At 49.7% G+C, this 27,390-nt stretch overlaps 1 protein-coding gene and 1 long non-coding RNA gene across 3 annotated transcripts; one reads left to right on the top strand and one right to left on the bottom strand.

The window, feature by feature from the left end:
• Positions 1-71: 71 nt before the first annotated feature.
• FAM83A (family with sequence similarity 83 member A) lies at positions 72-27,390 on the bottom strand. 2 transcript variants are annotated; one of them, XM_016959820.4, is made up of 5 exons: positions 26,849-27,390; positions 18,204-18,371; positions 16,026-16,150; positions 2,734-2,993; positions 73-725 (listed from the first exon to the last, which is right to left on the bottom strand). In XM_016959820.4, exons 1-5 carry the CDS (start codon positions 27,326-27,328, stop codon positions 655-657), a joined length of 1,104 nt encoding a protein of 367 aa, XP_016815309.1. In that variant the 5' UTR covers positions 27,329-27,390; the 3' UTR covers positions 73-654. The 2 variants fall into 2 exon arrangements, with proteins under 2 accessions (XP_016815308.1, XP_016815309.1); XM_016959819.4 differs by having other exon boundaries at positions 72-2,993.
• On the top strand, positions 14,426-16,523 carry LOC107976434 (uncharacterized). Its single transcript, XR_001720405.4, has 2 exons — positions 14,426-14,551; positions 16,006-16,523. It is a non-coding gene; the product is annotated as an uncharacterized LOC107976434 (long non-coding RNA).

Here is a 27,390-nt window from a genome sequence, read left to right as displayed (position 1 = left end):
GGGGTCTCAGAGGCTGTATCACTCGGGCAAAGCTAGATCATGGTGCAGGAAGAAACAACCCCCAAATCGCAGTGGCTTAAACAACAAAGGTTTATTTCTTGCTCACTACATATCCATTGTGGGTTGGTGGGGTGGGAGTGGGGGATTCTGCTCATCGCTTAGGACCCCAGGCTGGCAGAGGAGGGCTTCAGCTGGAGAGCTGCTTCTATGTGGCAACCTGGACCCAGGCTCTCAAAGCTTCTGCCCAGAAGTGACCCTTGGAGGTTCTGCTCATGCTCCACTCGCCGGGGCAGCCCCGACCTAACCTCCCAGCAGGCAGCGCATCACACGTTACAGGTGCCCAGGAGAGGAGAAACTGCACCTTTGTCAACAAAGACGACCACGGAGGGGAGACTGCTGATGGAGGGTGGTCAGGAGTAGGGGGGCTTGTTCCCGCCTGCAGGTTCTCCCCTATCTACCAGGACTGAGCTCGACACAGGCACAGGCTGAGGCCTTTGGAAAGCTGGGCTTGGGAGCTTCTGTGACCTGGCAAGCTTTGCCTTCCTTAAGATTTCTCAGCAGATGGTGAAATCCAATTTGGAATGTTCAGCCGGGCCCAGTCATTCTAACCTCATCTCAGCCGTCAGCTGTGAAACAACAAGGTCAGGGCTGGGTTCAGAAAGCCATCAGGAACCAAAGTGTTGTTTGTTTTTTTGTTTTTGTTTTGTTTTGTTTACTTTCAGGAACTAAGGAGGAAAAAAGTGAAGGACAGGAATACAATAATTAATAATAATAATAATAAAAGAAACCAGAAGCCAAGATGCCCCAGATCATGCTGGGAGCAGTGGAGAATTGGAACAGAGGGATGGATGGGCAGAGGGGACTAGGGAGGATGCCACAGGCCGTCAGGGGTCAGAGGCCACCAGGAGGAAGAGCTCTGTGCTCTCGTCCCTCCACAGCGAAGGCTGAGCTTCCCCGCCAAAAACCGACAAGGGAGGAGAGGGCCTAGAAACAGGAGAAGGATGTGGAGTTGGCACCTGCTCCCCTCTGGCTGCCCAGCCTGGATCACATACCACTGACCCCGCTATCACACCTGAGGTGCAGGGTTAACTGTTACTTTCTCTGGGAAGTGTCTCTGACATCCCACCCACCACAGGGCTGGCCAACCCTCCTCTATGCTCTCTCTCTCTCTCTCTTTTTTTTTTTCTGTGACGGAGTCTCGCTTTTTTGCCCATGCTGGAGTGCAGTGATGCAATCTCAGCTCATTGCAACCTCTGCTTCCTGGGTTCAAGCAATTCTCCTATCTCAGCCTAATTTTTGTATTTTTAGTAGAGACGGGGTTTCACCATATTGGTCAGGCTGGTCTCGAGACCAGGTAATCCACCTGATCTCAGGTAATCCACCCACCTTGGCATCCCAAAGTTCTGGGATTACAGGCATGAGCCACCACGCCTGGCCCCTCCTGTATGCTTTCTAAGCATCCTATATTTCTTTGCACTCAGCTAGGCTGTGCCCTCAGGACCTAGTTCCACCCCAGAAACAAAGAGGGGCACTGTGAATTGAGAAGGAATGAATGATGGGGCTTGTGAGGTTCAGCATTTATTCCTCAGGAGGTGACCAGGCTGGTCAGAGGCACCTGGATCTGGGGACAGCTGAGCCCTCCCTGCTGCTCAAGACTGGCCTGGGCACTGCAGTGGGGCCAGTCCTGGCCCCTGACAACTCAAGCTCCTAGGTCCAGTCTAGACTCCGGGGACCTCCAGGCCAGCCCAAGGCTCTTTGAAGCAAGAATCTGAGTCTACTAAACTGCCTTGTCCAACCCAACACCCCAAACTCCTCAGCTAGCTCCATCCCTGGTGGCTACAGCTTCAGATGGCTCCCCCATACAACTCATAGATACCGGTTCTGGGGCCTCACCCCTAATTCATTGGGCCCAAGGATACCCCAGTATTAGCCTTTCCTAGGAGGAGGAGTTTCCCCAACTCTCCCGAAACATCCAGAATGTTCCCACACCTTCTCCTCAGTCTTTCTTTCCTGAATTTCTTGGGAGTGGACCATTCCTGGGCACTGGGAACCAGAAGTACCAAACTACCATCTATCTCTCAGTGCCTCTGTTTACCCATTTGTAAAACTTGGGCTGCATTTCCTGCTTCTTACGGAGTTTTGGGGATCATTAATATTAAAGCCCGGGATGATCTCTGGAAGACAGGGACTCTGTTTTCATGATTTTATCCTCTAGCTGCCCCACAACCTCCCTGGAACCTTCTGGAATGTGCTGCACAGGTCAAACTAGAGCGGGGAACCCAAGGACTGGTGGGGGCCGGCAAGTGGATGGCCTGGGGCCTGGGAACATTGAACCGTGGCAGTGATTTTGAGTGTCTTTTCAAAGGGAAGTGGCTCAACGCCACTCGTCGTTGAGGTGGGTCTTTGGGTCTCAGGGAGTGCCCAGCCCTGGGCCTGCGAAGGGCAGCAGGGGAAGGGACCTTCAGAAGTGAGGGGAGGCCTGCAGGAAGGGCCTCCAGGTTGGAGTCAGCCTCGGCACCAGGCCCAGCTGCTCCAGCTGCAGCCGCGTGGGCCTGTAGGCCCCCAGGTTGCTGTAGACAGCGGCGGGCGGGCCGTCGTGGGGCCGCGGGGAGAGGTGGGCCTGGGGACTCGGGGCTCCCCAAGGGCCGTGGTGGGGCTGGAACCGGGGCGGTGGAGGCGGGTGTGGGGCCGCGGGGCTACCGGGCCCCGAAGACGCGGACACACTTCGGGTACCGGGGTGGCTGCCTGCCGAGCGGCCGCTGAAGGGGTTGGAGGACGTGCGGTCACTGGCGGAGCCACTGCTGCTGCTAAGGCGGCCATTGGCCGGGGCTGCTCCGGGCGGGACGGGGGCGACCAGCCGCGGGGACTTCAGGCCCATCACAGGCTTGGAGGAGGCGTAGAGGTGGCGGAACTCCTCGTCAAACAGCTCCACCGCCTGGCCTGTGAACTTGGAGAGGATGTTCCGGTGCACGTGTCCGCAGAGCCAGGTGAAGCTGGAGGGGAAGAGGAGAGAGAGTGATGGAGGAGAAGGGGGAAGGATGGGGAGGGGAAGTGGAGGAGGAGCGGGAGGGGAGGAAGAGGGAGGGAGGAGGTGGAGGAAGGAGAAGGAGGGAGAGGGGAAGTGGGAGGGGGAAGAGGAAGAGGAGGAGGGGAGGGGGAAGGGAAGTGGGAAGGGGAGGAGGAGGAAGAGGAGGGGAGGGGGAGGAGGAGGAAGAGGAGGAAGAGGAGGAAGAGGAGGACAGATAGGAGGCTTCGCCGGCCCAGGCCCCAAGATCCTCCTGGGGGACCAGTCTGGGAGTTGTGGGTCCCCTCGGGGCAGGGACGGAAGGGGACCAACCCATGCCCACTGCCCCTCCTCTCGGGCTCATTTCATCCTGGCAGAAACCCTGAGAGGGAGACATTGCGACACCTCTTTTACAGACGACAAAACTGAGGCTCAGGGGCCAGAATGTGTTTGCGGGTGAATAATTAAGATGCCAGAGCGAATCCCTGGCCTCAAGGCTCCCTCCTGGTGCTCAGATTGCAGCCCCTTAGAGGCTCCCTGAGGAGGCAGAAGGGAGCTGAGTCCCAGGGGCCCGGAGTCTGTGCTTAGGGTAGTCACCCAGCAGCTGGGGCCTTCTCATCTCCACCTGTGCAATGTGGAGCGCCAGCGCCTTTAACCACACAGGGGTCGGGAAAGCCCCTGCAAAAGGCGGCTGCTCTTGGGAAGCCGGGCTGTGTTTTCATGAAAATCTAAAGCGTTCCTGAAAGGATTCGGCTCCATTTTCAGGCACAGGGACCCAGCAGGGATGAGTGGAGGAGGAGCACCGTGCGCCTCCCGTTGACGCTGACAGGAGTGGTTTATGGAGGAAGCACCCAGACAAGAGGCCGGGGCTGTCGGGGGGAGGGGTGGTGGAAGAGACCCTCAAGGAGAGGCCTTGGGCCACCACTTACAGGTTTTAGGGAAAAACAAAATGCCTAAGGCAGTTATTACTTTGTATGATTCCCAGATTTTTTTTTTTTTTTTGAGAGTCTTACTCTGTCACCTAGGCTGGAGTGCAATGGTGCGATCTCGTCCCACTGCAACCTCCGCCTCTCGGGTTCAAACGATTATTCTGCCTCAACCTCCCAAGTAGCTGGGATTACAGGCGCCCGCCACCACGCCCAGCTAATTTTTGTATTTTTAGTAGAGACGGGGGTTCACCATGTTGGCCAGGCTGGTCTCGAACTCCTGACCTCGTGATCCGCCCGCCTCAGCCTCCCAAAGTGCTGGGATTACAGGCGTGAGCCACCGCGCCCGGCCTGTTTCCCAGATTTAACCCAAACTCTTTTCTGTTTCCGATGGAAAACTCCTTTCGTTCCTCCCCCCGCCCCCTCAATGCTTGAAACTCTGGTAACAGCATAGACCTCCCGAGAGCACCAGGCTAGAGGCTCCTGGGCTCCTGCTCAGGTGAACTTGAAGCAAGAGGGAGAGGATGGTCGGGGGAATGGTCGCCGAGCCGGGACAGCGCCAGAGCTAAGCAGAAACGGGCCCGCCAAAGATAGGATCGCAGCCCCCAGCCCCCAGCCCACCTGTCTTGCCACCCAAAGGCCTGGCCTCAGCCCAGGGTTGGGAGTTCCCTGCTCTGTGAGGCAGGGCGGGGCCGCACAAGGCTCGGATAATCCTGGGAACAGCAATGAGGCTTTGTTTAAATCTCACCTCCCGCCGGGAACCACCCACACCCCCAGAGAGGTGAGCAGCTGATGCCAAGCCAACCGCCAGCCCCGCCACGGGACAGGAGGCAAGCGCAGGGACAAAGGGCCACACTGCACTCAGAAGCCAGTCGCCCTATGTTGTCTGAATCAGGCTGCATGGGGCAACATAGCTGCTGCTTTGCTCAACAGAACAAGTCCAAAGAACAAGTCCAAAGACTTCCTGGCAACTCCTCAGGTCCCCAGCACCTGTGTCCCCGATTGCACTGTGCCCCGCCCCAGAGCACCCCCACACCTGCACACCCGCGCATCTCATGCTTTAGCTTTTTTTTTCTTTTCTTTTAAAATTTTTTTTTTGAGACGCAGTCTTGCTCTGTCACCCAGGCTGGAGTGCAGTGGCGTGATCTCGGCTCATCGCAGCCTCTGCCTCCTGGGTTAAAGCAATTCTCTGCCTCAGTCTCCAGAGTAGCTGGGATTACAGGTGCCCGCCACCACACCTGGCTAATTTTTTGTATTTTTAGTAGAGACAGGGTTTCACCATCTTGGCCAGCCTGGTCTTGAACTCCTGACCTTGTGATCCACTTGCCTCTGCCTGCCAAAGTGCTGGGATTACAGGTGTGAGCCACTGCCCCTGGCCATGCTTTAGCTTTTATACTTTTGATCACAGCCCATGAGCAGAAATACATTTCCTTTCTTTTTTTCTTTTTTTTTTTTTTTGAGACAGAGTCTGGCTCTGTCGCCCAGGCTGGAGTGCAGTGGCGCAATCTCGGCTTACTGCAAGCTCGCCTCCCGGGTTCAAGCCATTCTCCTGCCTCAGCCTCCCAAGTAGCTGGGACCCGCCACCATGCCCGGCTAATTTTTTTGTATTTTTAGTAGAGACGGGGTTTCACCGTGTTAGCCAGGATGGTCTCGATCTCCTGACCTCGTGATCCGCCCGCCTCGGCCTCCTAAAGTGGTGGGATTACAGGCGTGAGCCACTGCGCCCGGCCAATACATTTTATTTCTATTGTTGTTTGGCCCATAAGTACATAGCATTCACTTAATCATCTTTGGCTCATGACCAAACTCTACTCATTGGTCTATTCATCACCCATTTTCACTTATTTAACTATTTAATTGGTGATTTTAAGTAATATAGTAAGCACTTATGAACCCACTACCTAAAAGAAAAGGTCACATCTTTTTTTAAAATTTTTTCTCTTAAAAAAATTTTTTTTGGGGCAGAGATGGGATCTTGCTATGTTGCCCAGACTGGTCTTGAACTCCTGGCTTCAAGTGATCCTCCCTGCTTGGCCTCCCGAAGTGCTGAGATTACAGGCATGAGCCACCACACCTGGCCAAGGTAGCATCTTGAGGATAGTCCACATCTAGCCATAGGGTCCCTTCTTGCATCCCTTTCCCAGGACCCCTGAACTAGAACTCAGCACATCATGAATCCTGTGATCATAACGCCCTTGCTTTCCTTTTTCCATAATTACAGAATTTTTTTTTGTCCTTTTTTTTTTTTTTTTTTTTTGAGTTGGAGTTTCACTCTTGTTGCCCAGGCTGGAGTGCAGTGGCGCGATCTAGGCTCACTGCAACCTCTGCCTCCTGGGTTCAAGCGCTTCTTCTGCCTCAGCCTCCCAAGTAACTGGGATTACAACAATGCTGGCTATTTTTTTGTTTTGTTTTTTTAACCATGTGTTGCCTCTTTGGTGAAACACCTGCTTATGTCTCCCACCCACTTTTCTGCTGTGCTCTTGTGCTCTTGTGAGTCTCAGCACTAATCTCTGTCAGGGGTGTACATCTTGAATAGCTGCTTCCAGTTTGTAACTGACTTTTCACTTTCTTTAAGATGTCTTTCTTTTTTTCTTTTCTTTTCTTACTTTTTTTTTTTTTTTTGTGACAGATCTCATTCTGTCCCCCAGGCTGGAGTGCACTGGCTTGATCTCAGCTCACTGCAACCTCTGCCTCCCGGATTCAAGTGATCCTCCCGCCTCAGCCTCCCGAGTAGTTGGGACTATAGGCGCGTGCCACCACACTCAGCTAATTTTTGTATTTTTAGTAGAGACAGGATTTTACCATGTTGGCCAGGCTGGTCTTGAACTCTTGACCTCAGGTGATCCACCTTCCTCTGCCTCCCAAGGTGCTGGGATTACAGATGTGAACCACCACACCCAGCCAAGATGTCTTTCAATGAACCAACATTCTTAATTGTAATATAGTCAGATTAAGCAAACTTTTACGGTCACTGCTTTTTTTTTTTTTAATGTGTGTATGTTTTCTTTTTAAAGAAATCTACTGAGAGTTTTAGTTTATTTTCAACATTCAAATTCTTTTCAACTATTGCAAGTTGATTTGTAAACAAACGCGTGCATGGTGGGTAGTAATCCCATTTTACATACGGGGAGTTATTTTTTCCAGTTCCTCCTTTCCCCACTGCTCTGTCATGCCCTGTGGTGTGTGAATATGTGCCTGAGCTTTCTGTTCTGTGTGTCAATTTGTCCCTCCTCCAATGACGCATTATCTTGATTACTGCAGTTTCATGACAAGTTCTGAACTCTGGTAGGGCAAGTCGTCCCTGCTTGTTTTTCTTTTTCGGATTTATCTTGGCTATTCTTGGAAAAGCACATTTAACATCATGACCCACAAGTACATAACCACACAATAATTTCCAGAACATCCTTTACCTCAGCGTGGTCTGATTATTTTTATTCTATTCCGTGTCATTTAAAAAAAATGCTAGACATCATCTACTAAATTGATTTCACACCCCGCTAATGGATGGTGAGGCACAGTTTGAAAAACTGCATTCTTTCAGGACACTGAATGGTCAGAACCCAATGTGCTTTTATTCATTCATTCAACAAATATTTGTGGCCATGTATAATGTATCAGGTGCTGTATTTACTGTACTTCATGCCAGGAAAGCAACAGAGAAGAAAACATACCCAGTCCAGTCCCTGACCTCATGTCATTTACAATCTCGGCTAATCAAGTTCACAAATAAATAATTCCAAATCATGATGGGAGTGAAGCCATAGAGGATAAGAGGGCTCGGGGTGGGGTGATCAGAGGTCTCTGAGGCAATGATCTGGAAGCTGCCACCTACAAGATAAAGAGTAAGCAAGATAGAGACAGCAGGAATGAGCTCTCCGACGGAGGGCATGAACAGCAAGTGCAAAGGCCCTGCGACTCGAAAGAGCATGAAAGACTGAGGAAGCGGCCAGTGTGGCTCCAACACAGTGGAGGAGTGGGGGGATCCTACTGAGATAGAGGCCCTGGTAAGGATGTAGATTTTTGTTGTTGTTGTTGTTCCTAGGAGCAGTGGCGAGTACTGAAGGATTTTAAAGTGGTTTGATCTGGTTTGCGTTTCTGTTCCTGGGAGAGAAAACCCATGGATGGCAGTGGGGGCGGGGCAGGAGGCCAATTAGAAGCCAGGATGATGTCTTGCTGTTGTTCCCCATCCTGTTCCCAATGCCCAATTTTGCCTGCCTCTTCCCCACCAGGGCTGAATAATTCTCATCCTTCAAGGCCCAACTCCAGCCAATGGCACCGACCTCCTGGACCTGCTAGGCAGAAGTGGTGGCTCCCTCTCAGCTGACCCCAGAGCACTTCCTTAGCTCCTGCTGATCTCAGAGCACACACACCAATCCACTCTGGCCACTCAGCAATTTTTCTTGATGGCCCTGGCATGGCACCTATGCTGGGGTCAGACCCTCAACCAGCCCTTCAGTGTTGAAATGCACAACCTCAGCCCTCTAGCCTCAGCGGAGGAAGCAGGGCTCTTCAGTTTGGGAGAACCATATACAACCAGAAGGGGCCAAAATATCTGAAGCCCTCAGGTAGCGGGGCTAAAAGAAAGGGATAAATGGCCTCTTCTGTTTTTATTTCTTTGTTTGTTTTTGTTTTTACTGGAAACAACTCTAAGGGGAGACTGGTCCCAGGGAAGATGATCCCCTGAAAGGCTAGTAAGCAGATCACCTTTGAATGTCAAGGGCAAAATCATTGTTGGTGTCCTGTGCTCCCTCCAGGAGCTGGCTCCTCCACAGCTCTCAGGAATGACAGTAAACACAGACGGCCCTGCATGTATTCCGGCTATGGCTGCCTTCCTCCTGGGCTGCACATCAGGCTAACAAGCCCAGCCCTCAGCTTCACAGGGATTGGAGAGCTGGTGACCCTAGTCAAGGAAGCTGGTGACCCTGGATCAGTTGCCTCCCCTCTCTGTGCCTAAATCCCCCACCCCACTTCTGTCAATTAGGAGGATGATGCCTTCTTCAAAGTGTTGTCATAAAGATTAAATCCTTATTAAAGTCTGTTTTTGTTTTTGTTTTTGTTTTTTTTTTGAGAGTCTCACTCTGTCGCCCAGGCTGGAGTGCATCTTGGCTCACTACAACCTCCACCTCCCAGGTTCAAGTAATTCTCCTGCCTCACCCTCCCTAGTAGCCAAGATGACAGGCGTGTGCCACCACACCAGCTAATTTTGTGTGTGTGTGTGTGTGTGTGTGTGTGTGTGTGTATATATATATATTTTGTTTATTTGTTTGAGACAGAGTCTCGCTCTGTCACCTAGGCTGGAGTGGATCTCGGCTCACTGCAACCTCTGCCTCCCAGGTTCAAGCAATTCTACTGCCTCAGCCTCCCAAGTAACTGGAATTACAGGCACCCACCGCCACATCTGGCTAATTTTTTGTATTTTTAGTAGAGACAGGGTTTTGCCATGTTGGCCAGGCTGGCCTCGAACTCCTGACCTCAGGTGATTCACCTGCCTCGGCCTCCCAAAGTGCTGGGATTACAGGTGTGAGCCATCGCGCCCCTCCTGATTTTTTATATTTTTAGTAGAGATGGGGTTTCACCATGTTGACCTGGCTGTTCTCAAATTCCTGACCTCAAGTGACCCACCCCGCTCAGCCTCCCAAAGTGTTGGGATTACAGGCATGAGCCGCCACACCTGGCCCTTATTAAAGTTCTGATCACACCTGGCCCAGTCCCTGACATCCTTCAGCAATGTTAGTTCTGCTTCCTCCTGTCCCTGCCCAGGGCGAGGGCCCCCCAGCTGCGTGATGGACTCTGGAAGGGCAAGTGCAAATTAAAAATGAGATGCTTAATTCTTCCCACTGAAAATAAGGGAAGAGACCTTCCCCTTCTTCCTTTTCTACTTCAAAAATTTTAGCTGTATGCAAATCACACTCCATCCTCCGGTGTTCTGGAAGAAGGTGGGCCTGACTGCAGCTGTCCTCTGACTCCACAAGCAGAACCTCCCTACTGTAATGGGTTGGATCCACTTTGCTATATGAAAGAGTGAGGTTTTGTTCTGCCTGCTGTCTCTGTAGTGAGTTGCCCATCATGTGCATCATATTCTGGTCTAATGCTTACTTGATAACACAATTGTTTTCCTTCACTTCTACTTTCGTAGGGAAGTTTTCTGAGAGGAGATTTTGTTTCTCATTTTAATTCCCCAGTAGCTCCCATAAGACAGGGAGAGATGAACTCCACTCCCATCTGTCTTGTGTGGAAATGCTTTCAGACTTCTCTGCTGGCTTCTTTAGTTGGAGAGTGGGCTGGGCAGCGGGGCTGAGAGGTGTTAAGGGTTGAGGGCTGGGGGAAGGCATGTTTTCCAGCACTTTCCCTCTAACAAACCCTGCAGAAGGATAACACACAGGAAGGGCCCTTACCTCCTGGAATAATGCTTCACAAATAAAAAAATTAGTATACTTTCATAATAATAGCTCTTTTCTTTCTTTCTTTCTTTTTTTTTTGAGACAGAATTTCACTCTTGTTGCCCAGGCTGGAGTGCAATGGTGCAATCTTGGCTCACCGCAACCTCTGCCTCCTGGGTTCAAGCTATTCTCCTGCCTCAGCCTCCTGAGCAGCTGGGATTACAGGCATGGGCCACCACACATGGCTAATTTTGTATTTTTAGTAGAGATGGGGTTTCTCCATGTTGGCCAGGCTGGTCTCGAACTCCTGACCTCAGGTGATCTGCCCACCTTGGCCTCCCAAAGTGCTGGGATTACAGGCGTGAGCCACCGCGCCTGGCCAATGATAGCTCTTTTCTAATTCACAGAAACCCACTGGAAAGTGAGGTCAAACCACTTTATACAACAGACCAATGTTAGTTAAGCATAAAAATGCTGGTAACAGTAATAATCATGGCCTGCCTGGTAAAACTCATGAATCCTTTTCAAACAGACCCTGCTTGGAATTATAATTATTAATATCAAAATAAATTTGAAAGTATAAGTAATACCAATGTCTTAAACAACAATACACTCTTAAGTGACCTTTTTTTAGTGCATCTCAGATGCCCATCAGCGAAGTATTTACACTTGCTCTTTTACTTAATTTTACAACAATTCTAATACAAATGGAGTGCGTTGTTTTCCATTTTGTTCTGATGAGGAAACAGGCCCAGAGAGATGGCAGGTACACAGCTATTAAAAGTTGGGTATAGAAGCTGGGAGCAGTGACTGACGCCTGTAATCCCAGCACTTTCGGAGGCCGAGGAGGGCGCATCAATTGAGGTCAAGAGTTCGAGACCAGCCTGGCCAACATAGTGAAACCCCCATCTCTACTAAATATACAAGACAATTACTCGGGTGTGGTGGCGCACGCCTGTAATTCCAGCTACTCAGGAGGCTGAGGTGGAAGTATCGCTTGAACCAGGAGGCTGAGGCTGCAGTGAGCCGAGATCACGCCACCACCACGCTAGGCAAAAGAGCGTCTCAAAAAAAAGAGTGGGGTACGACCTAACACATTCAAATTATTCTTCTTCTAGGAGAAAGCATAATGTATGAGATATTGTTTGGTTTAAAAATGAAATGATATGGATTTGAGGATTCAAGGGTGGAACAATTCATATTTCGAGAAGCTGAAGACAGACATTCTGTTTTCCTGAAGGTGTTAAAGGGAAGTTTATCTTGGGAATGTGTTTCAGCTTAATCTGCCCAGCATTGGACACCATTTGGTAGAGGGAGGAAGCCCCCACTCCTAGCGCAGTTCTGATCTCCCTGAAATGTTTGAAATCCCTCCCGGTCGCTTAAGCTCCTCCATCAGTTTTCATCATGCGCACAGATAATAAGAACTTGTTTCTCAGCCTTTTATCTTTACATCTTTGTTTCCAAATGCCTGTGTTCCCAGGCCTTCTCCTTTTTTCCACAGAGATAACCGCCCCATGGTCGTGTGCAATGCAGCTAGTGGGTCCTGGGAGGGCGTAACGTTTCTCAAAAATAATTGCCTAATCTTGAACTTTGGGGCAGGACATTATAGATAAGAGCCTCCGGGTAAGAAGACTTTTTTTAAAAAACATCCAAACTTTGATCTACTGAAGTTCAGATCACTTTATTTATTTATTTATTTATTTTAAGGGAGAGTCTCACTCTGTCACCCAGGCTGGAGTGCAGTGGTGCGATCTCTGCTCACTGCAGCCTACGCCTCCCGGGTTCAAAGTGATTCTCATGCCTCAGCCTCCACAGCAGCTGGGATTACAGGTGCTTGTCACCATGCCCAGCTAATTTTTGTATTTTTAATAGAGACAGGGTTTCACCATGTTGGCCAGGCTGGTCTCAAACTACTGACCTCAGGTAATCTACCCGCCTTGGCCTGTCAAAGTGCTGGGATTACAGGTGTGAGCCACTGCACCCGGCCCAGATCACTTTAAAGTGTATCATGTGCTTTGGGGCTACTGAGGAGACAGCTCAGCTGCACCTGTTCTTTGATTTCAAACTGCACCTGTTCTTTGATTTCAAACTGTACCTGTTCTTTGATTTCTTCGGGAATCCTCAGCTATTCTAGCCCTTGGCTCAACCTCCTTCTTCCCTTTAGTGATGCAAAACCTGAGTTCCCCAGGGAAGAATGTGTGCCTTGAAATGGAGTGTCAAGAGCGCTGCAAGAATTCCTCAGCTAATATTCACAATCGCTGAAAGGGGGAAACAACCCAATGTCTATTGATTGGTGACCAGATAAACCAACTGTGGTCCATCCTGTCCATGGAATATTTGCTCAGCCATGAAAAGGGAGGAAGCACTGACACACGCTACAGCTCGGATGAGCCTGGAAAACGTTATGTTAAGTGAAAGAAGCCAGCCACAAAATGCCACATATTGAATGATAATTCCATTTACATGAAACAGGCCCTTACATGGGGACCCTCGGTGCTATGAAGGACATTCTAGACCTCAAGGCAAGCTGGGAAGGAAGGTGTGAACTGCACTTGTGTGAATGTGCCTCCTAAGCCACATTCTCTTTTTTTCCCATAGCCTTGTTCTCCTACCTTCAAATTCTATAAAGTTTGAGGACGGAATGACATATTTTAGAGATTCTTCTCTGAAAACTTGCCCCACCCTAGGCCTGAGTGAAGGGCAGCCATGTTTTTGCCACATGCCAAGTTCCTTTCTGCCACCCCTGCCCCAGCCACAGGTAACTGGCTCAGGGGTGGACACCAGACTCAGAGACAGCTCATCCACTGGTGGGTGATCTGGGCTGACAGAATGGTTGGACCAGGGGTGATGGTGGTGGGGGCTGGGCTGGGCAGCCCCAAAGTTTAGGGATGAGGAGGTCAGATTTAACTTATACAATCCATGAGGCAGGAGAGAGAACCAGAAAAAGTAGCTAAACAACAGGCCTGTGGACCCATGAAAGCCAGAGTGAGCAGCTTTTACCCTAGCTTTTCCCAGACTTGGGGAGGCCTGGCAGCCCCTGGTCCTGCCCTTGGCTGTGCCTGAGATTAATTGCCACAGCCTTACAACACCCCCTCCCTTCCGCCTTTACTTAGCCAGTTTAAGTAGATTTTCTGTGCCTTACGGTGAAACAGCCTTGACGAACTTAATAGGAACCAAAATGTCGAAAAACAGTGCAGGAAGGTCCTTGTTGTATTGGGGAAGAGAGGAGAATTATCACACAATTTTGGACTTTGTTTGGAAAATGTGTAAAGTATTTTAAAAACTGAAGGAGTCCCATTAAAAGAAAAGAGTAAAAATATAAATTATTAAGCTTCGTAGCAAGCAGAGAAAAAAAGGAGCTATCTAAAAAAGAAGCAATATGAAAACCTCTCCATTCAACTGCAAACACAAAAGGGGAAAAGCAAAGCAAAGTCAAAATGTAAATATTAGAAATAAATCCAAATACATCAGCAATCACAATAACTAACTGGATTAGACCTATTAAAAGACAGAGATGATAAAACTATACTTTTAAAAACTTTAATGAGGCTGGGAGCGGTGGCTCATGCCTGTAATCCCTGCACTTTGGGAGGCTGAGGTGGGTGGATCATCTGAGGTCAGTAGTTTGAGACCAGTCTGGCCATCATGGCAAAACCCCATCTTTACTAAAAATGCAAAAATTAGCCGAGTGTGGTGGCGGGCGCCTGTAATCCCAGCGACAAGGGAGGCTGAGGCAGGAGAATCACTTGAACCTGGGAGGCAGAGGTTGCAGTGAACTGGGATTGCACCACTGCACTCCAGCCTGGGTGACAGAGCGAGACTCCGTCTCAAAAAAACAAAAATTAATGATATGTTGTTCACCAAAGACACACTTAAAATCTATCAGCAAGTTTGAAAATAATGGGATGGAGAGAAAGTTATACTCTGTGCTGTAGACTGAATGTCTGTTTCTGCTCCAGATTCATATTTGAAATCCTAATCCCCAATGTGATGCTATTAGCGTGTAGGGCCTTTGGGGCATAATTAGGTCATGAAGGTAGAACCTTCAGGAATGGGGTTAGTGCCCTTGCAGAAGAGGCCCCAGTGAGCTCCCTCACCTTTTTTTTACCATGAAGGGATAAAGATACACTTTCACTGTGTCACACAGTGAAAAGGCAGCAGTCTATGAGACAGAAGGTGGGCCTTCCCCAGGCACTGAATCTGCCCACACCTTGACCTAGGACTTCCCAGCCTTCAGGACTGTGAGTAATGGGTTTCCATTGTTTATAAGCTACCCAGTCTATGGGATTTTATTATAGCAGCCCAAATGGACTAAGACACTGTACAAATATAAGCACAAGGAAGACTGGAGGTAGCAATGTTAATATCATTAAAAGTGGAATTTCAGCTAAACGGCACTAATAAGGCTAAAGAAAGATAGCACATTTTAAATGTAAGGGTTTTCCCCCCCCTTTCTCTCTTTCCCTTTATGCTCATTTGTCTCTGGCTAGAGATTTGCCAGTTGGCTTCACCTAGCTTTGGAACAGCATTGCGGGCTCCTGCTCCCTGGGGAAAGACTGCATCCTTAACACCCCCTGGAAACCTGCCTTCCACTCCCAGCTTATCCCAATGTTTGTGCTCATATTTCACTGGTCACTACTATGTGTTTGCAGCAGAGGAAGCAAGAAAAGATGCAACAAGTTGCCCTCCTCTGCACTCTCTGTCACACTCATCACCTTCCTAAACAAATGTTCCCAAATGACCTTCGGCTGTTCCTCCCTTCCTCAATTGCTCTCTCATTTCATCCCTCCCACAAAACCCACCATCAAATCCACTTCCCTAGCGCCGCCACTGAGAACATTTCAAAGAATATCTTTTAAGCTCTGAAGTCAAGTTTCAAAGGCAGACCCAGGCAAGGTAGCATTGTTAGAATAAATGGGTGGTCAGTCATTTGGATGTAGGAGTCTATGTGTGAGGGTCTAAACACAAATTGAGGCCGGGCGCAGGGGCTCATGCCTGTAATCCCAACACTTTGGGAGGCTGAGGCTGGTGGGTTGCTTGAGCAAATAATAAAAATTTAAAAAATAAAATGGGGCTGGGTGCAGTGGCTCACGCCTGTAATCTCAGCACTTTGGGAGGCCACATGCGTGGATCACCTGAGGTCAGGAGTTTGATACCAGCCTGGCCAATATGATGAAACCCCGTCTCTACTAAATATACAAAAATTCTCTGGGCGTGGTGATGGGTGCCTGCAATCCCAGCTACTTGGGGGGCTGAGGGAGGAGAATCGCTTGAATCCTGGAGGTGGAGGTTGCAATGAGCTGTGATTGCACCATTGCACTCCAGCCTGGGTGACAGGGCGAGACTCCATCTCAAAAAAAAAAAAAAAAAAAAAAAAGCAATGGGACGTACACACACACAACTAAACAAATTGCATCACTTTATAATCACGTCTAAGATATCCGAGGAGGGAAAAGAAGAGGATTCTATGTCCTATTGCAATATCAAGGGAAACGGAGGCACCTGGAAATGCCTCTCTACCTGGAATTCTTGCCAGAAAGGGTCCACATTTCTTGCCTCTCACCCCATCTATGTGATGCAGCTCCAGCTCCGGGCAGAGGGAGACCTTCTGGGAGCTGCTGGGGGTGTTTGTGTCTGAGCAGCGGGAGCTGGTCTGCACCTCACTCAGCCCTTGTTCTCCATGAATCCTTGACAGGAGATGAATCCAAGGCTCACCTGTAAGATCCAGACAGGACAAATCTCCAGTCCGAGATGATGAACTTCTCCCGGATTTGGCCAGCGAATTTCCTGCCTGACTTGGCACAGTATATCTCTCCTTCCACACTCCGGATGGAAATGTTCTGTTGGAGGGAAAGTCAAGGTGTCACTTCCTAATTCTGTTTATAGAGATACATTTGGGCTTTAGGCTGGATGTTTATGTTCCCTTTACCCCCATTCTGTGTTGAAACCTAATCCCCAGGGTGACGGTACTAGAAGGTGGGGCCTTTGGGAGGAGATTAGGTCATGAAGATGGAGTGCTCATGAATGGGAGGAGTGCCTTATAAAGGAGGCCTAGAGATCTGCCTCACTCCTTCTGCCATGTGAGGACACAGCAAGAAGACAGCCATTTATAAGCCAGGAAGTGGGCTTCACCAGATGCCGAATCTGCCAGAACGTTGATCTTGGAGTTCCCAGCCTCTAGAACCATGACGAATAAATTTCTGTTGTTATGAACCACCAGTCTATGGAATTCTGTTATAGCAGCTGTGATGGACTAAGACAATTTGTGCATGAAAATGTCTGGTAGAATGTTCATCAAGATGGAAATGTGTTATCTCTGGTTGGTGGGATTCTGGACCATATTAATATTTTCCCTGGGCTGAATTGTCTAAATTGTCTTCACTGTCCTGGCATCAGCTGGCAACAAAAAAAAAGGAAGGTGATAGAATTCAAATAAGGCAGCAAATAAAAGAAAAGCAAGGGCCTAATGCCTATGGAGCCCTGAGTCTAGGCCCCCATGAGCCACAGGTGGCCTGGCAGTTACTTGGAGGCAAGCCCAGCCCTGCCTTGTAAGTGGCTTGACCTGAGTCCCCGACCCTAAGCTGTTCAGAGGGAAGGCTCGGTGCAGCCAGAGGAGGTGGTTTTGTGGAGGTAGCAATAGACCCTGTATTGTCTTAAGCAAAGGTGAGTCTGCAACCCTACCATGGCTCTATTTATCCCTTGTCTTCCCTGTAGCACCTGCTGCTCCCGCTGTACAGCTGGAAGGCTGGAGAAATGGAAGAGCAGGTAAAGTGTGGGAGTCTCAGGGTTAAGGCTGAGGGAGGTGGAATACTGTCTGGATTCCTCAAAAGACTGCTGGTAGCTTGGCAGGTCCTGGGAAGGGCTGTCCTGCCTCCAGCCGCTTCCCCTGGGCTTCTCCATAGCTCTGTGAGATCTTGAGAGGAGGGACACCATTGTCCTATGGTGAGCAGAGTACTGTCAGGTGTGGCCAGCATAGGCCATGAAAGCAAGGCCAGTTCTGACACTTCTGACCTGTTTCAATGGCCTCGTGCCAAGGAGGTGTGATCCACGTCATGCCAAACAGACCAGCAGCCAGAGGTCCCAAGGCCTGTGGCAGCAGGAGGCAGCACTGAACTCAGCCGCATCTGTGCAGAGGGGAAGGGAGGGAGGGAGGAGGCTTCATTCTTACCTGGGAGGTTCTCCCAGAGGACAGAACCTCTCTTGCCTGAGCTAGAGGAGACTGATCAAAAGAACTCTGAGGGCCACCCATCAGCTGTTCAGCCAGGCCTACTCATGAAAGCTATGGGTGGTGTTCACATTTGAATTAGTTGTCCTCAAATTTGTGTGATGAATCAAACCCTTATCGCTGGGTTTCTTTTCTCTTTGCCAGGAGAGGGAAGTATGGGGTTCAGTTAAGTCCAAGAGGATCAATGTCTTGTTGGGACCAGGGAGTTCTGAACATGCACCCACAGACCCTGGAGGTTGCCTGCCCTGTAAGATGCAATCCCTGGGCTTCCCCAGCTGAGAGGAGAACTGGAGTACATGGCAGAGATGCTGCTCACCAGATACCCGTGACCCTTTACATTTCCCAGCATCCGTGCATCTGGGTAAGGTCAATGAGTTATAAGAGAAAGCGATGGAAATCTCCTCCAGGTCAGATCCTGGAAACATCCTGCAGAGTCTCCCAGCCTTCTCTTTCCCTGTCATGGTTATCTTAGAGGCCGTGTATTTCTCATGATGTAGCTACAATATGGAGGAAGGCCATCTGACCTACATAGGAGTTTGTTTGAGCAAGAAATGAACCTTTATCGTGTTAAGCTATTAACACAAGATGAGGGACATTTGTTACTATTGCATAGACTATCCTATCTGGACTAATATGAGTACCCTTAGGACTCTCATTGGGGCCCCTACCTTGAGGTGACTGTCAGAGATCTGGACTTTGTCACACATCTCCTGGAAGAGCTTCACACCTCCCTGGTCCAGGAGCACACAAACGAACACCCCACGCTTGTTGGCTGCCTCTAGAATGTCACAGAAGAGCTCCACATCCGTGAACACATCCATCAGGATGACCAGGACCTGGGCCAGGGCAGAGTGCTCAGTTACCAGAAAAGTCAGGGCCAGGTGCTAACTGGTTTCACCCAAACTGCCTGAGTCCCAGTGGGCCTGGGAGAGCTGTTCCCATTGGGCCAGAGGGGAGAGGATGGGGTAGAGTGGGTCTGACTGGGCAGGATTAATGGAAGGAAAAGGAAGAGCTGGAGTGGAGGCCCCTGCGCCTGTCCTGATACCATCTCTCCAGTCCCACCACCTATCTGTTGGCCCCTATGCCCATTGTGGGAGTGGGGAGTGCAGAGGAGGAAGGGAAAAGTCTAGAAAGAGAAGGAGAGCAGAGAAGAACAAGAAGAAGCATCTCAACCGGTTCTAGGAGAGGAATAAAGTTGTTATGGATTCTCAGCCACTTGGAGCTAGAGGGCACACTGTGGCCACTGATTTTCAAATGCTGTTAAACCGTGGAATCCTATCCTCAAACAAAATCCCATGTGGAGGCACCGTATATAAGCGCCTAGAGCAAGCTGCTCCCCGTGGGATGGAGAAGGGAGTCATGCTCTACCCACAGCTACTGCATCATGTGTCACAGTAGAAACTGGGGAGGGGAGTTCTAGACCTTCAGCGAGCAGAAGAGACATCTGTGTTCCTCCTGCCAAGCATTCATCCTCCCTTCTTCTGCCAACAGCATCCCAATCTGACTTTAAGGAATTGCCTCTCCTCCACAATCAATGTGGTTTGGAAGGGTCTATTGCCATTCTTTGATTGGATATGGGGAGACCACATGACCAGGGCTAGACCAATGGGAGCATGGCATCCCCTGTTGGCCACAGACATTGGTCCAGAGGTGGTCACATGATCTAAGTTATTCTAATGAGTCAGCCCAGGACTTTAGCTGGGACTCCTGGGAAAAGGAGGTGTTCTTTCTACAAGGTTGCTTAGCTGGTATTTTATAAGCAATGGCTGCTGGCAACCATTTTTGCTACCTCTTGGGGAGAGCCTGCCTGACAATGAAGCCATCCCTGGAGAAAGCAGCCAGGAGGTAGAGACAGAGTCCCAGCAGTGTCATTTGGACACCTGGTTCCAGCCATGCCTGAGACCAGTGCCACCCTTGACTTTTCCGCTGTGGATGTCAATGAATGTTTCTCTTCTTCTTAAGCTTGTTTGGGTTTACTCTCTGTCACCCAGTCATGAGTCCTTTCTAATACCTTAATTGTGATATATTGACAAGCAGCTTATTAGGCAGTCATTAAAAATGTTGATTACTGCCGGGCGCGGTGGCTCATGCCTGTAATACCAACACTTTGGGAGGCCGAGGCGGGCGGATCATTTGAGATCTGGAGCTCGAGACCAGCCTGACCAACATGGTGAAAGCTCATCTCTACTAAAAATACAAAAAACAAACAAACAAACGAAAAAAATTAGCTGGGCTGGTAGTGCACGCCTATAGTCCCAGCTACTGGGGAGGCTGAGGCAAGAGAATCGCTTGAACCCAGGAGGCGGAGGTTGCAGTGAGCCGAGATCGCACCACTGCACTCCAGCCTGGGTGACAGAAAGAGACTCTGTCTCAAAATAAAAAAATAAGAAAATAAATAAAAATTTAAAATGTTAATTTTCTTTCTTTCTCTCTTTCTTTCTTTCTTTCTTTCTTTTCTTTCTTTTCTTCCTCTCTCTCTTTCATTTTTTTTCTGTAGACATGGGGTTTCACTATGTTGCCCAGGCTGGTCTCGAACTGTTGGGCTTAAGCAATCCTTAAGCCTCAGCCTCCCAAAGTGCTGGGATTACAGGAGTGAGCCACCTAACCTGCTCCATTATAATCTTATGGGAGCACTGTCATAGAAGTGGTCTGTTACTAACCAAAATGTCATTATTCCATGCATCATTGTAGATAAGCCCAAAGCAAAAACTAGCAGTCATGTTAGGATGGGGGATGTGAACCCAGAAAATAAAACAGGGCTCAGTTAATTTAGAAAGTTTATTTTGCCAAGGTTGAGGACATGCCCGAGGAAGTCCTGACGACATGTGCCCAAGGTGGTCGGGGCACAGCTTGATTTTATACATTTTAGGGAGACATGAGACATCAATTAATAGATGTAAGAAGTACTTTGGTTCAATCTGGAAAGGTGGGACAACTGGAAACAAAGGCAGGAAGACTCAAAGCCAGGAGGGAGCATCCAGGCCACAGATAAGTAAGACAAAAACTGTTGCATTCTTTTGAGTTTCTGATTAGTCTTTCCAAAGGAGGCATCAGATATGCATCTATCTCAGTGAGCAAGGGGTGACTTTGAATAGAATGGGAGGCAGGTTTGCCCTAAGCAGTTTCCAGCTTGAGTTTTCCTTAGTGATTTTGGGGGCCCAAGATACTTTCCTTTCACAGGGAATACGGCCATTCCCTTTCTTCAAGATTACCTGTAATAATAAGTTTCCACTATCTTTCTAATCATTGCAATATATTTTTTAAAACCACCGCCATCTGGGAAGTAGCCAAGGAAAGAGAGGTGTCTTACTGGCAGGCCAAACTGATGGCTGGTATCCACTTGGAATCAACTTTCTATGATGTGGATGGATAGCTGGACAGGGGAGGGAACTCCTCAGAGATTGCTCACCCTGGGCAGGGCAGGAAATCGGAAAAGATGTTCTAATAATGAGGCTGTGATCATTAGAACCATGGCCCTGTAATCACACAATTAATTGTCTTGCATACATTTAGCCTTATAGCACTGAAAGCAGCTTAGGCTTTCCCTGTTTGCTGAAAGATAAATGCCTCCTCTTCCAAGGTATTGACAAAAGAAACAATTCCCTCCCTCCCTGATAGGTCAGTAAGTACTTCCAGTTCTATGCCAATGAATCATCATTTTCCTGAGACAGGGCTGGTGAGCTGGTGATTGAACAGAGACAGGGGCAGGTTTGGAAATAACCCAGCATCTTGAATTAAAGGATGCTTGGAAATACAGGCTCACCCTGTTTAGGTTTATCTTGTTTGCTTCCTGTTGGGATTGTCTTCCAGCTGGATTAATTTGAAGCCAGTAACTGGTTTGGACCACTGTTCTTCCTAAGAAGGTATAGTGGGTTGAAGACCAGGCACGGTGGCTTATGCCTATAATCCCAGCGCTTTGGGTGGCCGAGGCTGGTGTGTTGCTTGAGGCCAAGAGCTTGAAACCAACCTGGGCAACATGGCGAAACCCCATCTCTACTAAAAATACAAAATCAACTCAGTGTGGTGGCGCACGCCTGTAATCCCGGCTACTTGGGAGGCTGGGGCAGGAGAATCGCTTGAACCTGGGAGGCAGAGGTTGCAGTGAGCCGACATCGCACCACTGCACTCCAGCCTGGGTGACAGAGCGAGACCCTGTTTCAAAAAAAAAAAAAAAAGTAAGAAAGAAAAAGAAAAGAAAAAAGAAAAAGAAGGTATAGTGCATTGAATGGTGTCTCCTCAAAAGATACGTCCAACCCTAACCACCAGAACTGTGCATATGACCTCATTTGGAAAAAGCTTCTTTGCAGATGTAATTCAGTAAAGGATCTCAAGATGATCATCCTGGGTTATCTGGTGGGCTCTAAATCCGATGATACATGTCCTTATGAGAGATACCAGAAAGAAGCACCGAGAGAAGAGGAGAAAGCCGTCGTGTGAAGCCTAAAGCAGAGATTGGAGTGATGCGGCCATGAACCAGGAATGCCTGGAGCTACCAGAAGCGTGCAGTGGCTCATGCCTGTAATCCCAGCACTTTGGGAGGCCGAGGTGGGCAGATCACTTGAGGTCAGGAGTTCGAGACCAGCCTGGCCAACATGGTGAAACCCCATCTCTACTTAAAAAAAATAATAATAATACAAAAGTTAGCTGGGGTGGTGGCATGCGCCTGCAATCCCAGCTACTTGGGAGGCTGAGGCACAAGAATTGCTTGAACCTGGGAGGCGGAGGTTGTAGTGAGCTGAGATCACGCCATTGCACTCCAGCCTGGGCGACAGAGCAAGACTCAGTCTCAGAAAAATAAAAAATAAAAAAATAAAAAATAAAAATAAAAGAGTAATAATTCCAGCCTCCAGTTTCCCTGCCAGGAACATCATCCTGCCTCGTCCCCACTTCACTTTCTCCACTGGCCCCGGCTTGCCTGAAAAACTCCCTGTCCATTTTGTGTCAGGACCCCCTTCCACTCTAAAAATTATTGTTGATCTCAAAGAGCTTTTGTTCATGTGGGTTATAGCTATTGGTGTTTGCCATATTAGAAACTAAAACTGAATAGTTTTTGAAATAGTTCTTTATTATTAATAGTTATTTTAAAATATCAATAATAAGCCCATCGTATGTTAACATAAAATAACAATTTTAATGAAAAAGAAATGCATTTTCCAAAACAATAACAAAAATGTGGTGAGCAGGGCAGCACTGTTTTGCGTTTTTGCAAATCTCTGATGTCCGCACCTTCACCTGGTCAGAGCCGCTTCTGCGTGAATCTGCTGTGAAGGGTTGTCTGGGAGGAAGTGGATGGGAATAATCCAGCCCCACATGGGATAAGTGGTTCGAAAGGGCAGGGTCTTACGGCCGCTGAAAGGGCCCCAGGGACCTCAGGGATCCCCCACACCATGCTTTGGGAACCACTGCTCTCAGTCTTTGGCTCTGGCCCCGACAGCCTCTATTCCTGTCCTCACCCTTTATCACATCCCCAAGCTCTGGTCCCGTCACCTCCAAGACACATGGGCCCTCTCAAACCTCCTGACTTTCGCATGTGACCCTCCTTAGGCCTGGAATTCCTTTCCCTTCCTTCTCTGCCCAGCAAACGCTTACTCGGCCTTTGAGACTCAACTCCGAGACTACCTCTTCCATGAAGCCTGCCCTAATCCCTTCCTCCACTTCCAGGCACCAAGGGTTGCCCAAGCCTGGGACTGCCATCGTCTAATTCTTTCTCCTGTCTCCTAAGGAGCAGGTGGTTGGCAGGGAGCTCCCCAGAGGGAAGGATCCCTCTTGGTCCACTCTGCCGTCCTGGGTGTGGGGGCACATTAGGCTTTGTGGAATAAGGGAAGTGTTTTTTTGAGACAGAGTAATCTTGCTCTGTTGCCCAGGCTGGAGTGCAGTGGCACCATCTTGGCTCACTGCAGCCTCCGCCTCCCAGGTTCAAGCGATTCTCCTGATTCAGTCTCCTGAGTAGCTGGGATTATAGACATCTGCCACCACACCGAGCTAATTTTTGTATTTTTAGTAGGGACAGGGTTTCACCATCTTGGCCAGGCTGGTCTTGAACTCCTGACCTCAGGAGATCCGCCTGCCTCAGCCTCCCAAAGTGCTGAGATTACAGGTGAGAGCCACCATGCCCAGCCTGGAATAAAGGAATTTGGGCATGAAGGGAAGGAAAGAGAATTCCTGCTTCTTCCAGAGCTGAAACTGCTCCAGGAAACATCTCTCATGCTGGGTCTCTCAGTTGGTTCCCTTCCGGCTCCGCTCGGGGGCTGAGGCTTAGGAGAGGGAGAATTCAAATATATTTCCCCACTCTCTCCTATTCTTCTCATCACCTACTTCCAAGGACAGCCTAGGCTGAGGCTCCAGCTCCCCAGCTGTGTCTATGGGAACTGGCTGTCCCTGAGTCCCTGCACGTGGGGGGGTGTGTAGGTGCATTTGTGTGCATTCATGTGTGTGTTTGTGTGTGCATATGTGCATGTGTGTGTGACAGGGACATCACAAACCCTTCCTTCCACTCTTAAAAATTATTGGTGATCTCAAAGAGCTTTTCTTCATGTGGATTATAGCTATTTATGTTTGCCATATTAGAAACTATAACTGGCCAGGCACGGTGGCTCATGCCTGTAATCCCAGCACTTTGGGAGGCCGAGGTGGGTGGATCATGAGGTCAGGAGTTCAAGACCAGCCTGGCCAACATGGTGAAACCCCATCTCTACTAAAAATACAAAAATTAGCCTGGTGCGGTGGCAGGTACCTTTAATCCCAGCTACTCGGGAGGCTGAGGCAGGAGAATCGCTTGAATCTGGGGGGCAGAGGTTGCAGTGAGCCAAGATCGAGCCAATGCACTCCAGCCTGGGCGACACAGTGAGACTCCGTCTCAAAAAATGAAATTAAAACTGAATTGTTTGAAATAGTTCTTTATTATTAATAGAGTGCCTGTTAACCAATAATTATAACCAATTAATTATTATTGGGTGCCTGGCAGACACCCAAACGGGTGAACCCCTGAGGGTCCCAGGACAACAGGGAATGGTGGGGACTGTGGCAAAGGGGACCCACCCAACGAAGCAGCCAAACTCCATGCCAGCAGAGCCCACCTGCTAAGAGGAGCTGGAAGTTCTAACTTTCAGGTGAAATCTTCAGATTTTTAAGTGTTGTCCTAAGTTCGTAACACTCTGTGTTGGTCCGAAGGACATCAGCGGTGTCAGGGTCCTAGAGGTGGATGCAGAAGCCTCACTGGGTGTGGAGTGGGGAGGAGAGGGACTCAGCCAGGGGACTCTGTTTTACAAGCCCTAACCAGGCTTCCTTCCAGGGATCCTCCCTCACCCTTCGAGCAGCTGCGATTGACAATTTCCCCCAAGAGCACTGGTCCCCACCCCTCGGGAGAGCACTGAACTTCATGCGGAAAGACCAGAACTGGCACACTCAGGAACAGGCCTTTGGAGCCTGGAGGGACTTTAGTCCGGCATAGGAGCTGAGCCCTAAGGAGTCCAGGGACTTGCCTGAGGGGATACAGCCAGCGCCGGGCCACAAAGGCAGCGTGGGCACTCCTGGCCGCTTGCCTGGATGCATCCTCAAATGCCGCCCTGTCACAGAAACATGAAATACTGCTCCAAGCAGCCCAGCCACACTAAAAGCCAACGCCCCACCTGTTGTTACCTTCGACTAAATTTTCCAGAACTCTGCTCCCTCCCTCCTCCTCCACACATGGCCTCTTCACCCTTGGATGGTTTATCTGGAAGCTTAAGATTTCACACGGTATTGAACTTGGGAGGGAATTCAGTTATGAGACTGGGACCCTAGCAAAAAACCAACCCAAACATCAGCATGGTCTTTTATGACTTCTTCTAAGTGTAACAAAATAAATAATTTGAATGAGAGAGAGGGAGAGAGGGAGACAGAGAGGATTTTACAGATGACGAATGTTTTTCCTTGGGGTCCATTCTCCCCTGCCCCTCTGCAGCAGCAGGAGTGAGGTGTGGGCACCCACAGCCTGGTGCTGGAGTCATTTTGTGCACCTGGGGTTGAACAAGACCCCTGAGCTCAAGTCCCTTCACTCGTCTCCGGCTGACAGCAGGATATCACTTGAGGGTGGAGATCTCGGGGCATTGGGAGAACTCCTGATCCAGCTCTTACAGTGCCTGAAATCCTACCAGCTCAGCTCTGGGCTTGAAGGGTTTTTCTCTTCTATCTAAAGATACTTATCAAAGTGTGAATATTCTGGGGAGAGAGAAACCCCCTCTGCTGCCTACTCCATCTTCTGCCTGGCCACTGGCTGGATTCAAGAGCCACAAGGTCATCTGTGGGCAGACAGGTCTTAGCAGAGTCTGAGAGGAGAAGGGGCAAAGGTGAGCCCAGCGGAGTGGCCCCGTTACATTTGGAAGCGCAGAGGTGGGCACCTAACACAGCCTGGGGAATTCACGAAAGGTTTTCTGGGGAAGAGGCTTTCATGCTGGGTCCTGAAGCAGGAGTAGGTGTGTATCAAATGAAAAGCAGGGAAGGCAAGCATGGCCAGGCAGAGGGAACAGCACACGCAAAGGCCCAAAGACAAGCTCTACAGGGCACTTGGTGTGGAGCAGGAGGAGGTGGAAGCCATGCTAAGGAGTTTGTTCTTCCCATTATGGGCAACTGGGAGCTACCGAAGGCTCTAAGCAGGGAAAAGACCAAATTAGATTTGTCATACAGAAAAGGTTGCAGGGCACTGGGGCTCACACCTGTAATCCCAGCATTTTGGGAGGCTGAGGTGGGCAGATCACCTAAGGTCAGGAGTTCAAAACCAGCCTGGCCAACATGGTGAAACCTCGTCTCTACTAAAAATACAAAAATCAACTGGGCGTGGTGGCATGCGCCTGTAATCCCAGCTACTCAAGAGGCTGAAGCAGGAGAATCGCTTGAACCCGGGAGTTGGAGGTTGCAGTGACCCGAGATAGTGCCACTACACTCCAGCTTGGGCGACAGAGCAAAAAGAGCAAGACTCTGTCTCAAAAAAAAAAAAAAAAAAAAAAAAGAAAAGAAAAAAAAGAAAAAGGGAGGAAAAGCCGCTTTACTGCAGTATGGAGACTGCGACGCTGGGGATCAAAATGGAAGAGGGGGCCAGGCAGGAAGCGATTGTGGGAGTTCCAGTGATAAGTGTTGGTGGCCTGGACCCTGGTTGTGACCGGTGGGATCAGGAGGTCAGTGGTCCAGGGCAAGGCGGACAGCAACGCCCCTCCATCCGAAGCCCCAATTATCTGGACTCTCACCCTGGGAGCAAAATGCACCCCCCTCCCTGCTCCATCAGCCCCCGATCCTCCCTGCTACTTGGCCACGGAGACAGGGGCTTTGCCATCGGTACCTGGCTAGTCCGGGTGATGCAGCGGCGGACGAGGTCTCTGATGTTGTTGTGCTTGTCGGTCTGGAAGTACACAGTGGCGCTGGATTTTTCCTTCAGGTAGGGCTTCTCAGCTGAGGCCCAGCTGTGCAGTAGGGCCGGCTCGCTGCCCTCTGAGGCCACGGGGAAGTAGGTGCCGGACTGTAGGGAGCTGGAGTCCAGTCCCTTAGGGCCTGCTTCCGCCCCTCCCAGGGTGTCTGGGGGACACGGGGGCTCCCTGGCCTGGGCCTGGATGTACTGGGCCTCCACCGAGGACAAGAAGTCCACCTCGCCTTCCTGGCTGAGCACCCGCCAGTAGGCTTCAGAACCCCCATCCAAGAGGGCGTCCGTGGCCAGCCGGGCACTCTCGTTGTCACTAAAGTCAGCCCTGGCTGGCCGGACCCACTGGCTCTTGACATCTTCCAGACGCTTCCGGATTTTGCCCAGGTGCCTTGACCGGCTCATGCCTCCCGTCCCTGGGTGGTGCTGGGGGAGGCTGGCACGTCAGCTCCTCCAGATGTGGGAAG

Source organism: Pan troglodytes, chromosome 7 (genome assembly GCF_028858775.2).
Source record: "Pan troglodytes isolate AG18354 chromosome 7, NHGRI_mPanTro3-v2.0_pri, whole genome shotgun sequence".
NCBI classification, from domain to species: Eukaryota; Metazoa; Chordata; class Mammalia; order Primates; family Hominidae; genus Pan; species Pan troglodytes.
The sequence above is the reverse complement of the archived record's forward strand: the minus strand, read 5'-3'. Positions and strand labels throughout refer to the sequence as shown.

Bases quoted from the DNA above. Each gene is read 5' to 3' on its own strand.
- FAM83A (XM_016959819.4), bottom strand. From the start codon at position 27,328: ATGAGCCGGTCAAGGCACCTGGGCAAAATCCGGAAGCGTCTGGAAGAT. The intron at 18,372-26,848 runs GTACCGATGGCA...GCCCTGGCCCAG, and splicing joins GCATCACCCGGACTAGCCAG to GTCCTGGTCATCCTGATGGA. The intron at 16,151-18,203 runs GTAGGGGCCCCA...TCCCTCCAACAG, and splicing joins TCTCTGACAGTCACCTCAAG to AACATTTCCATCCGGAGTGT.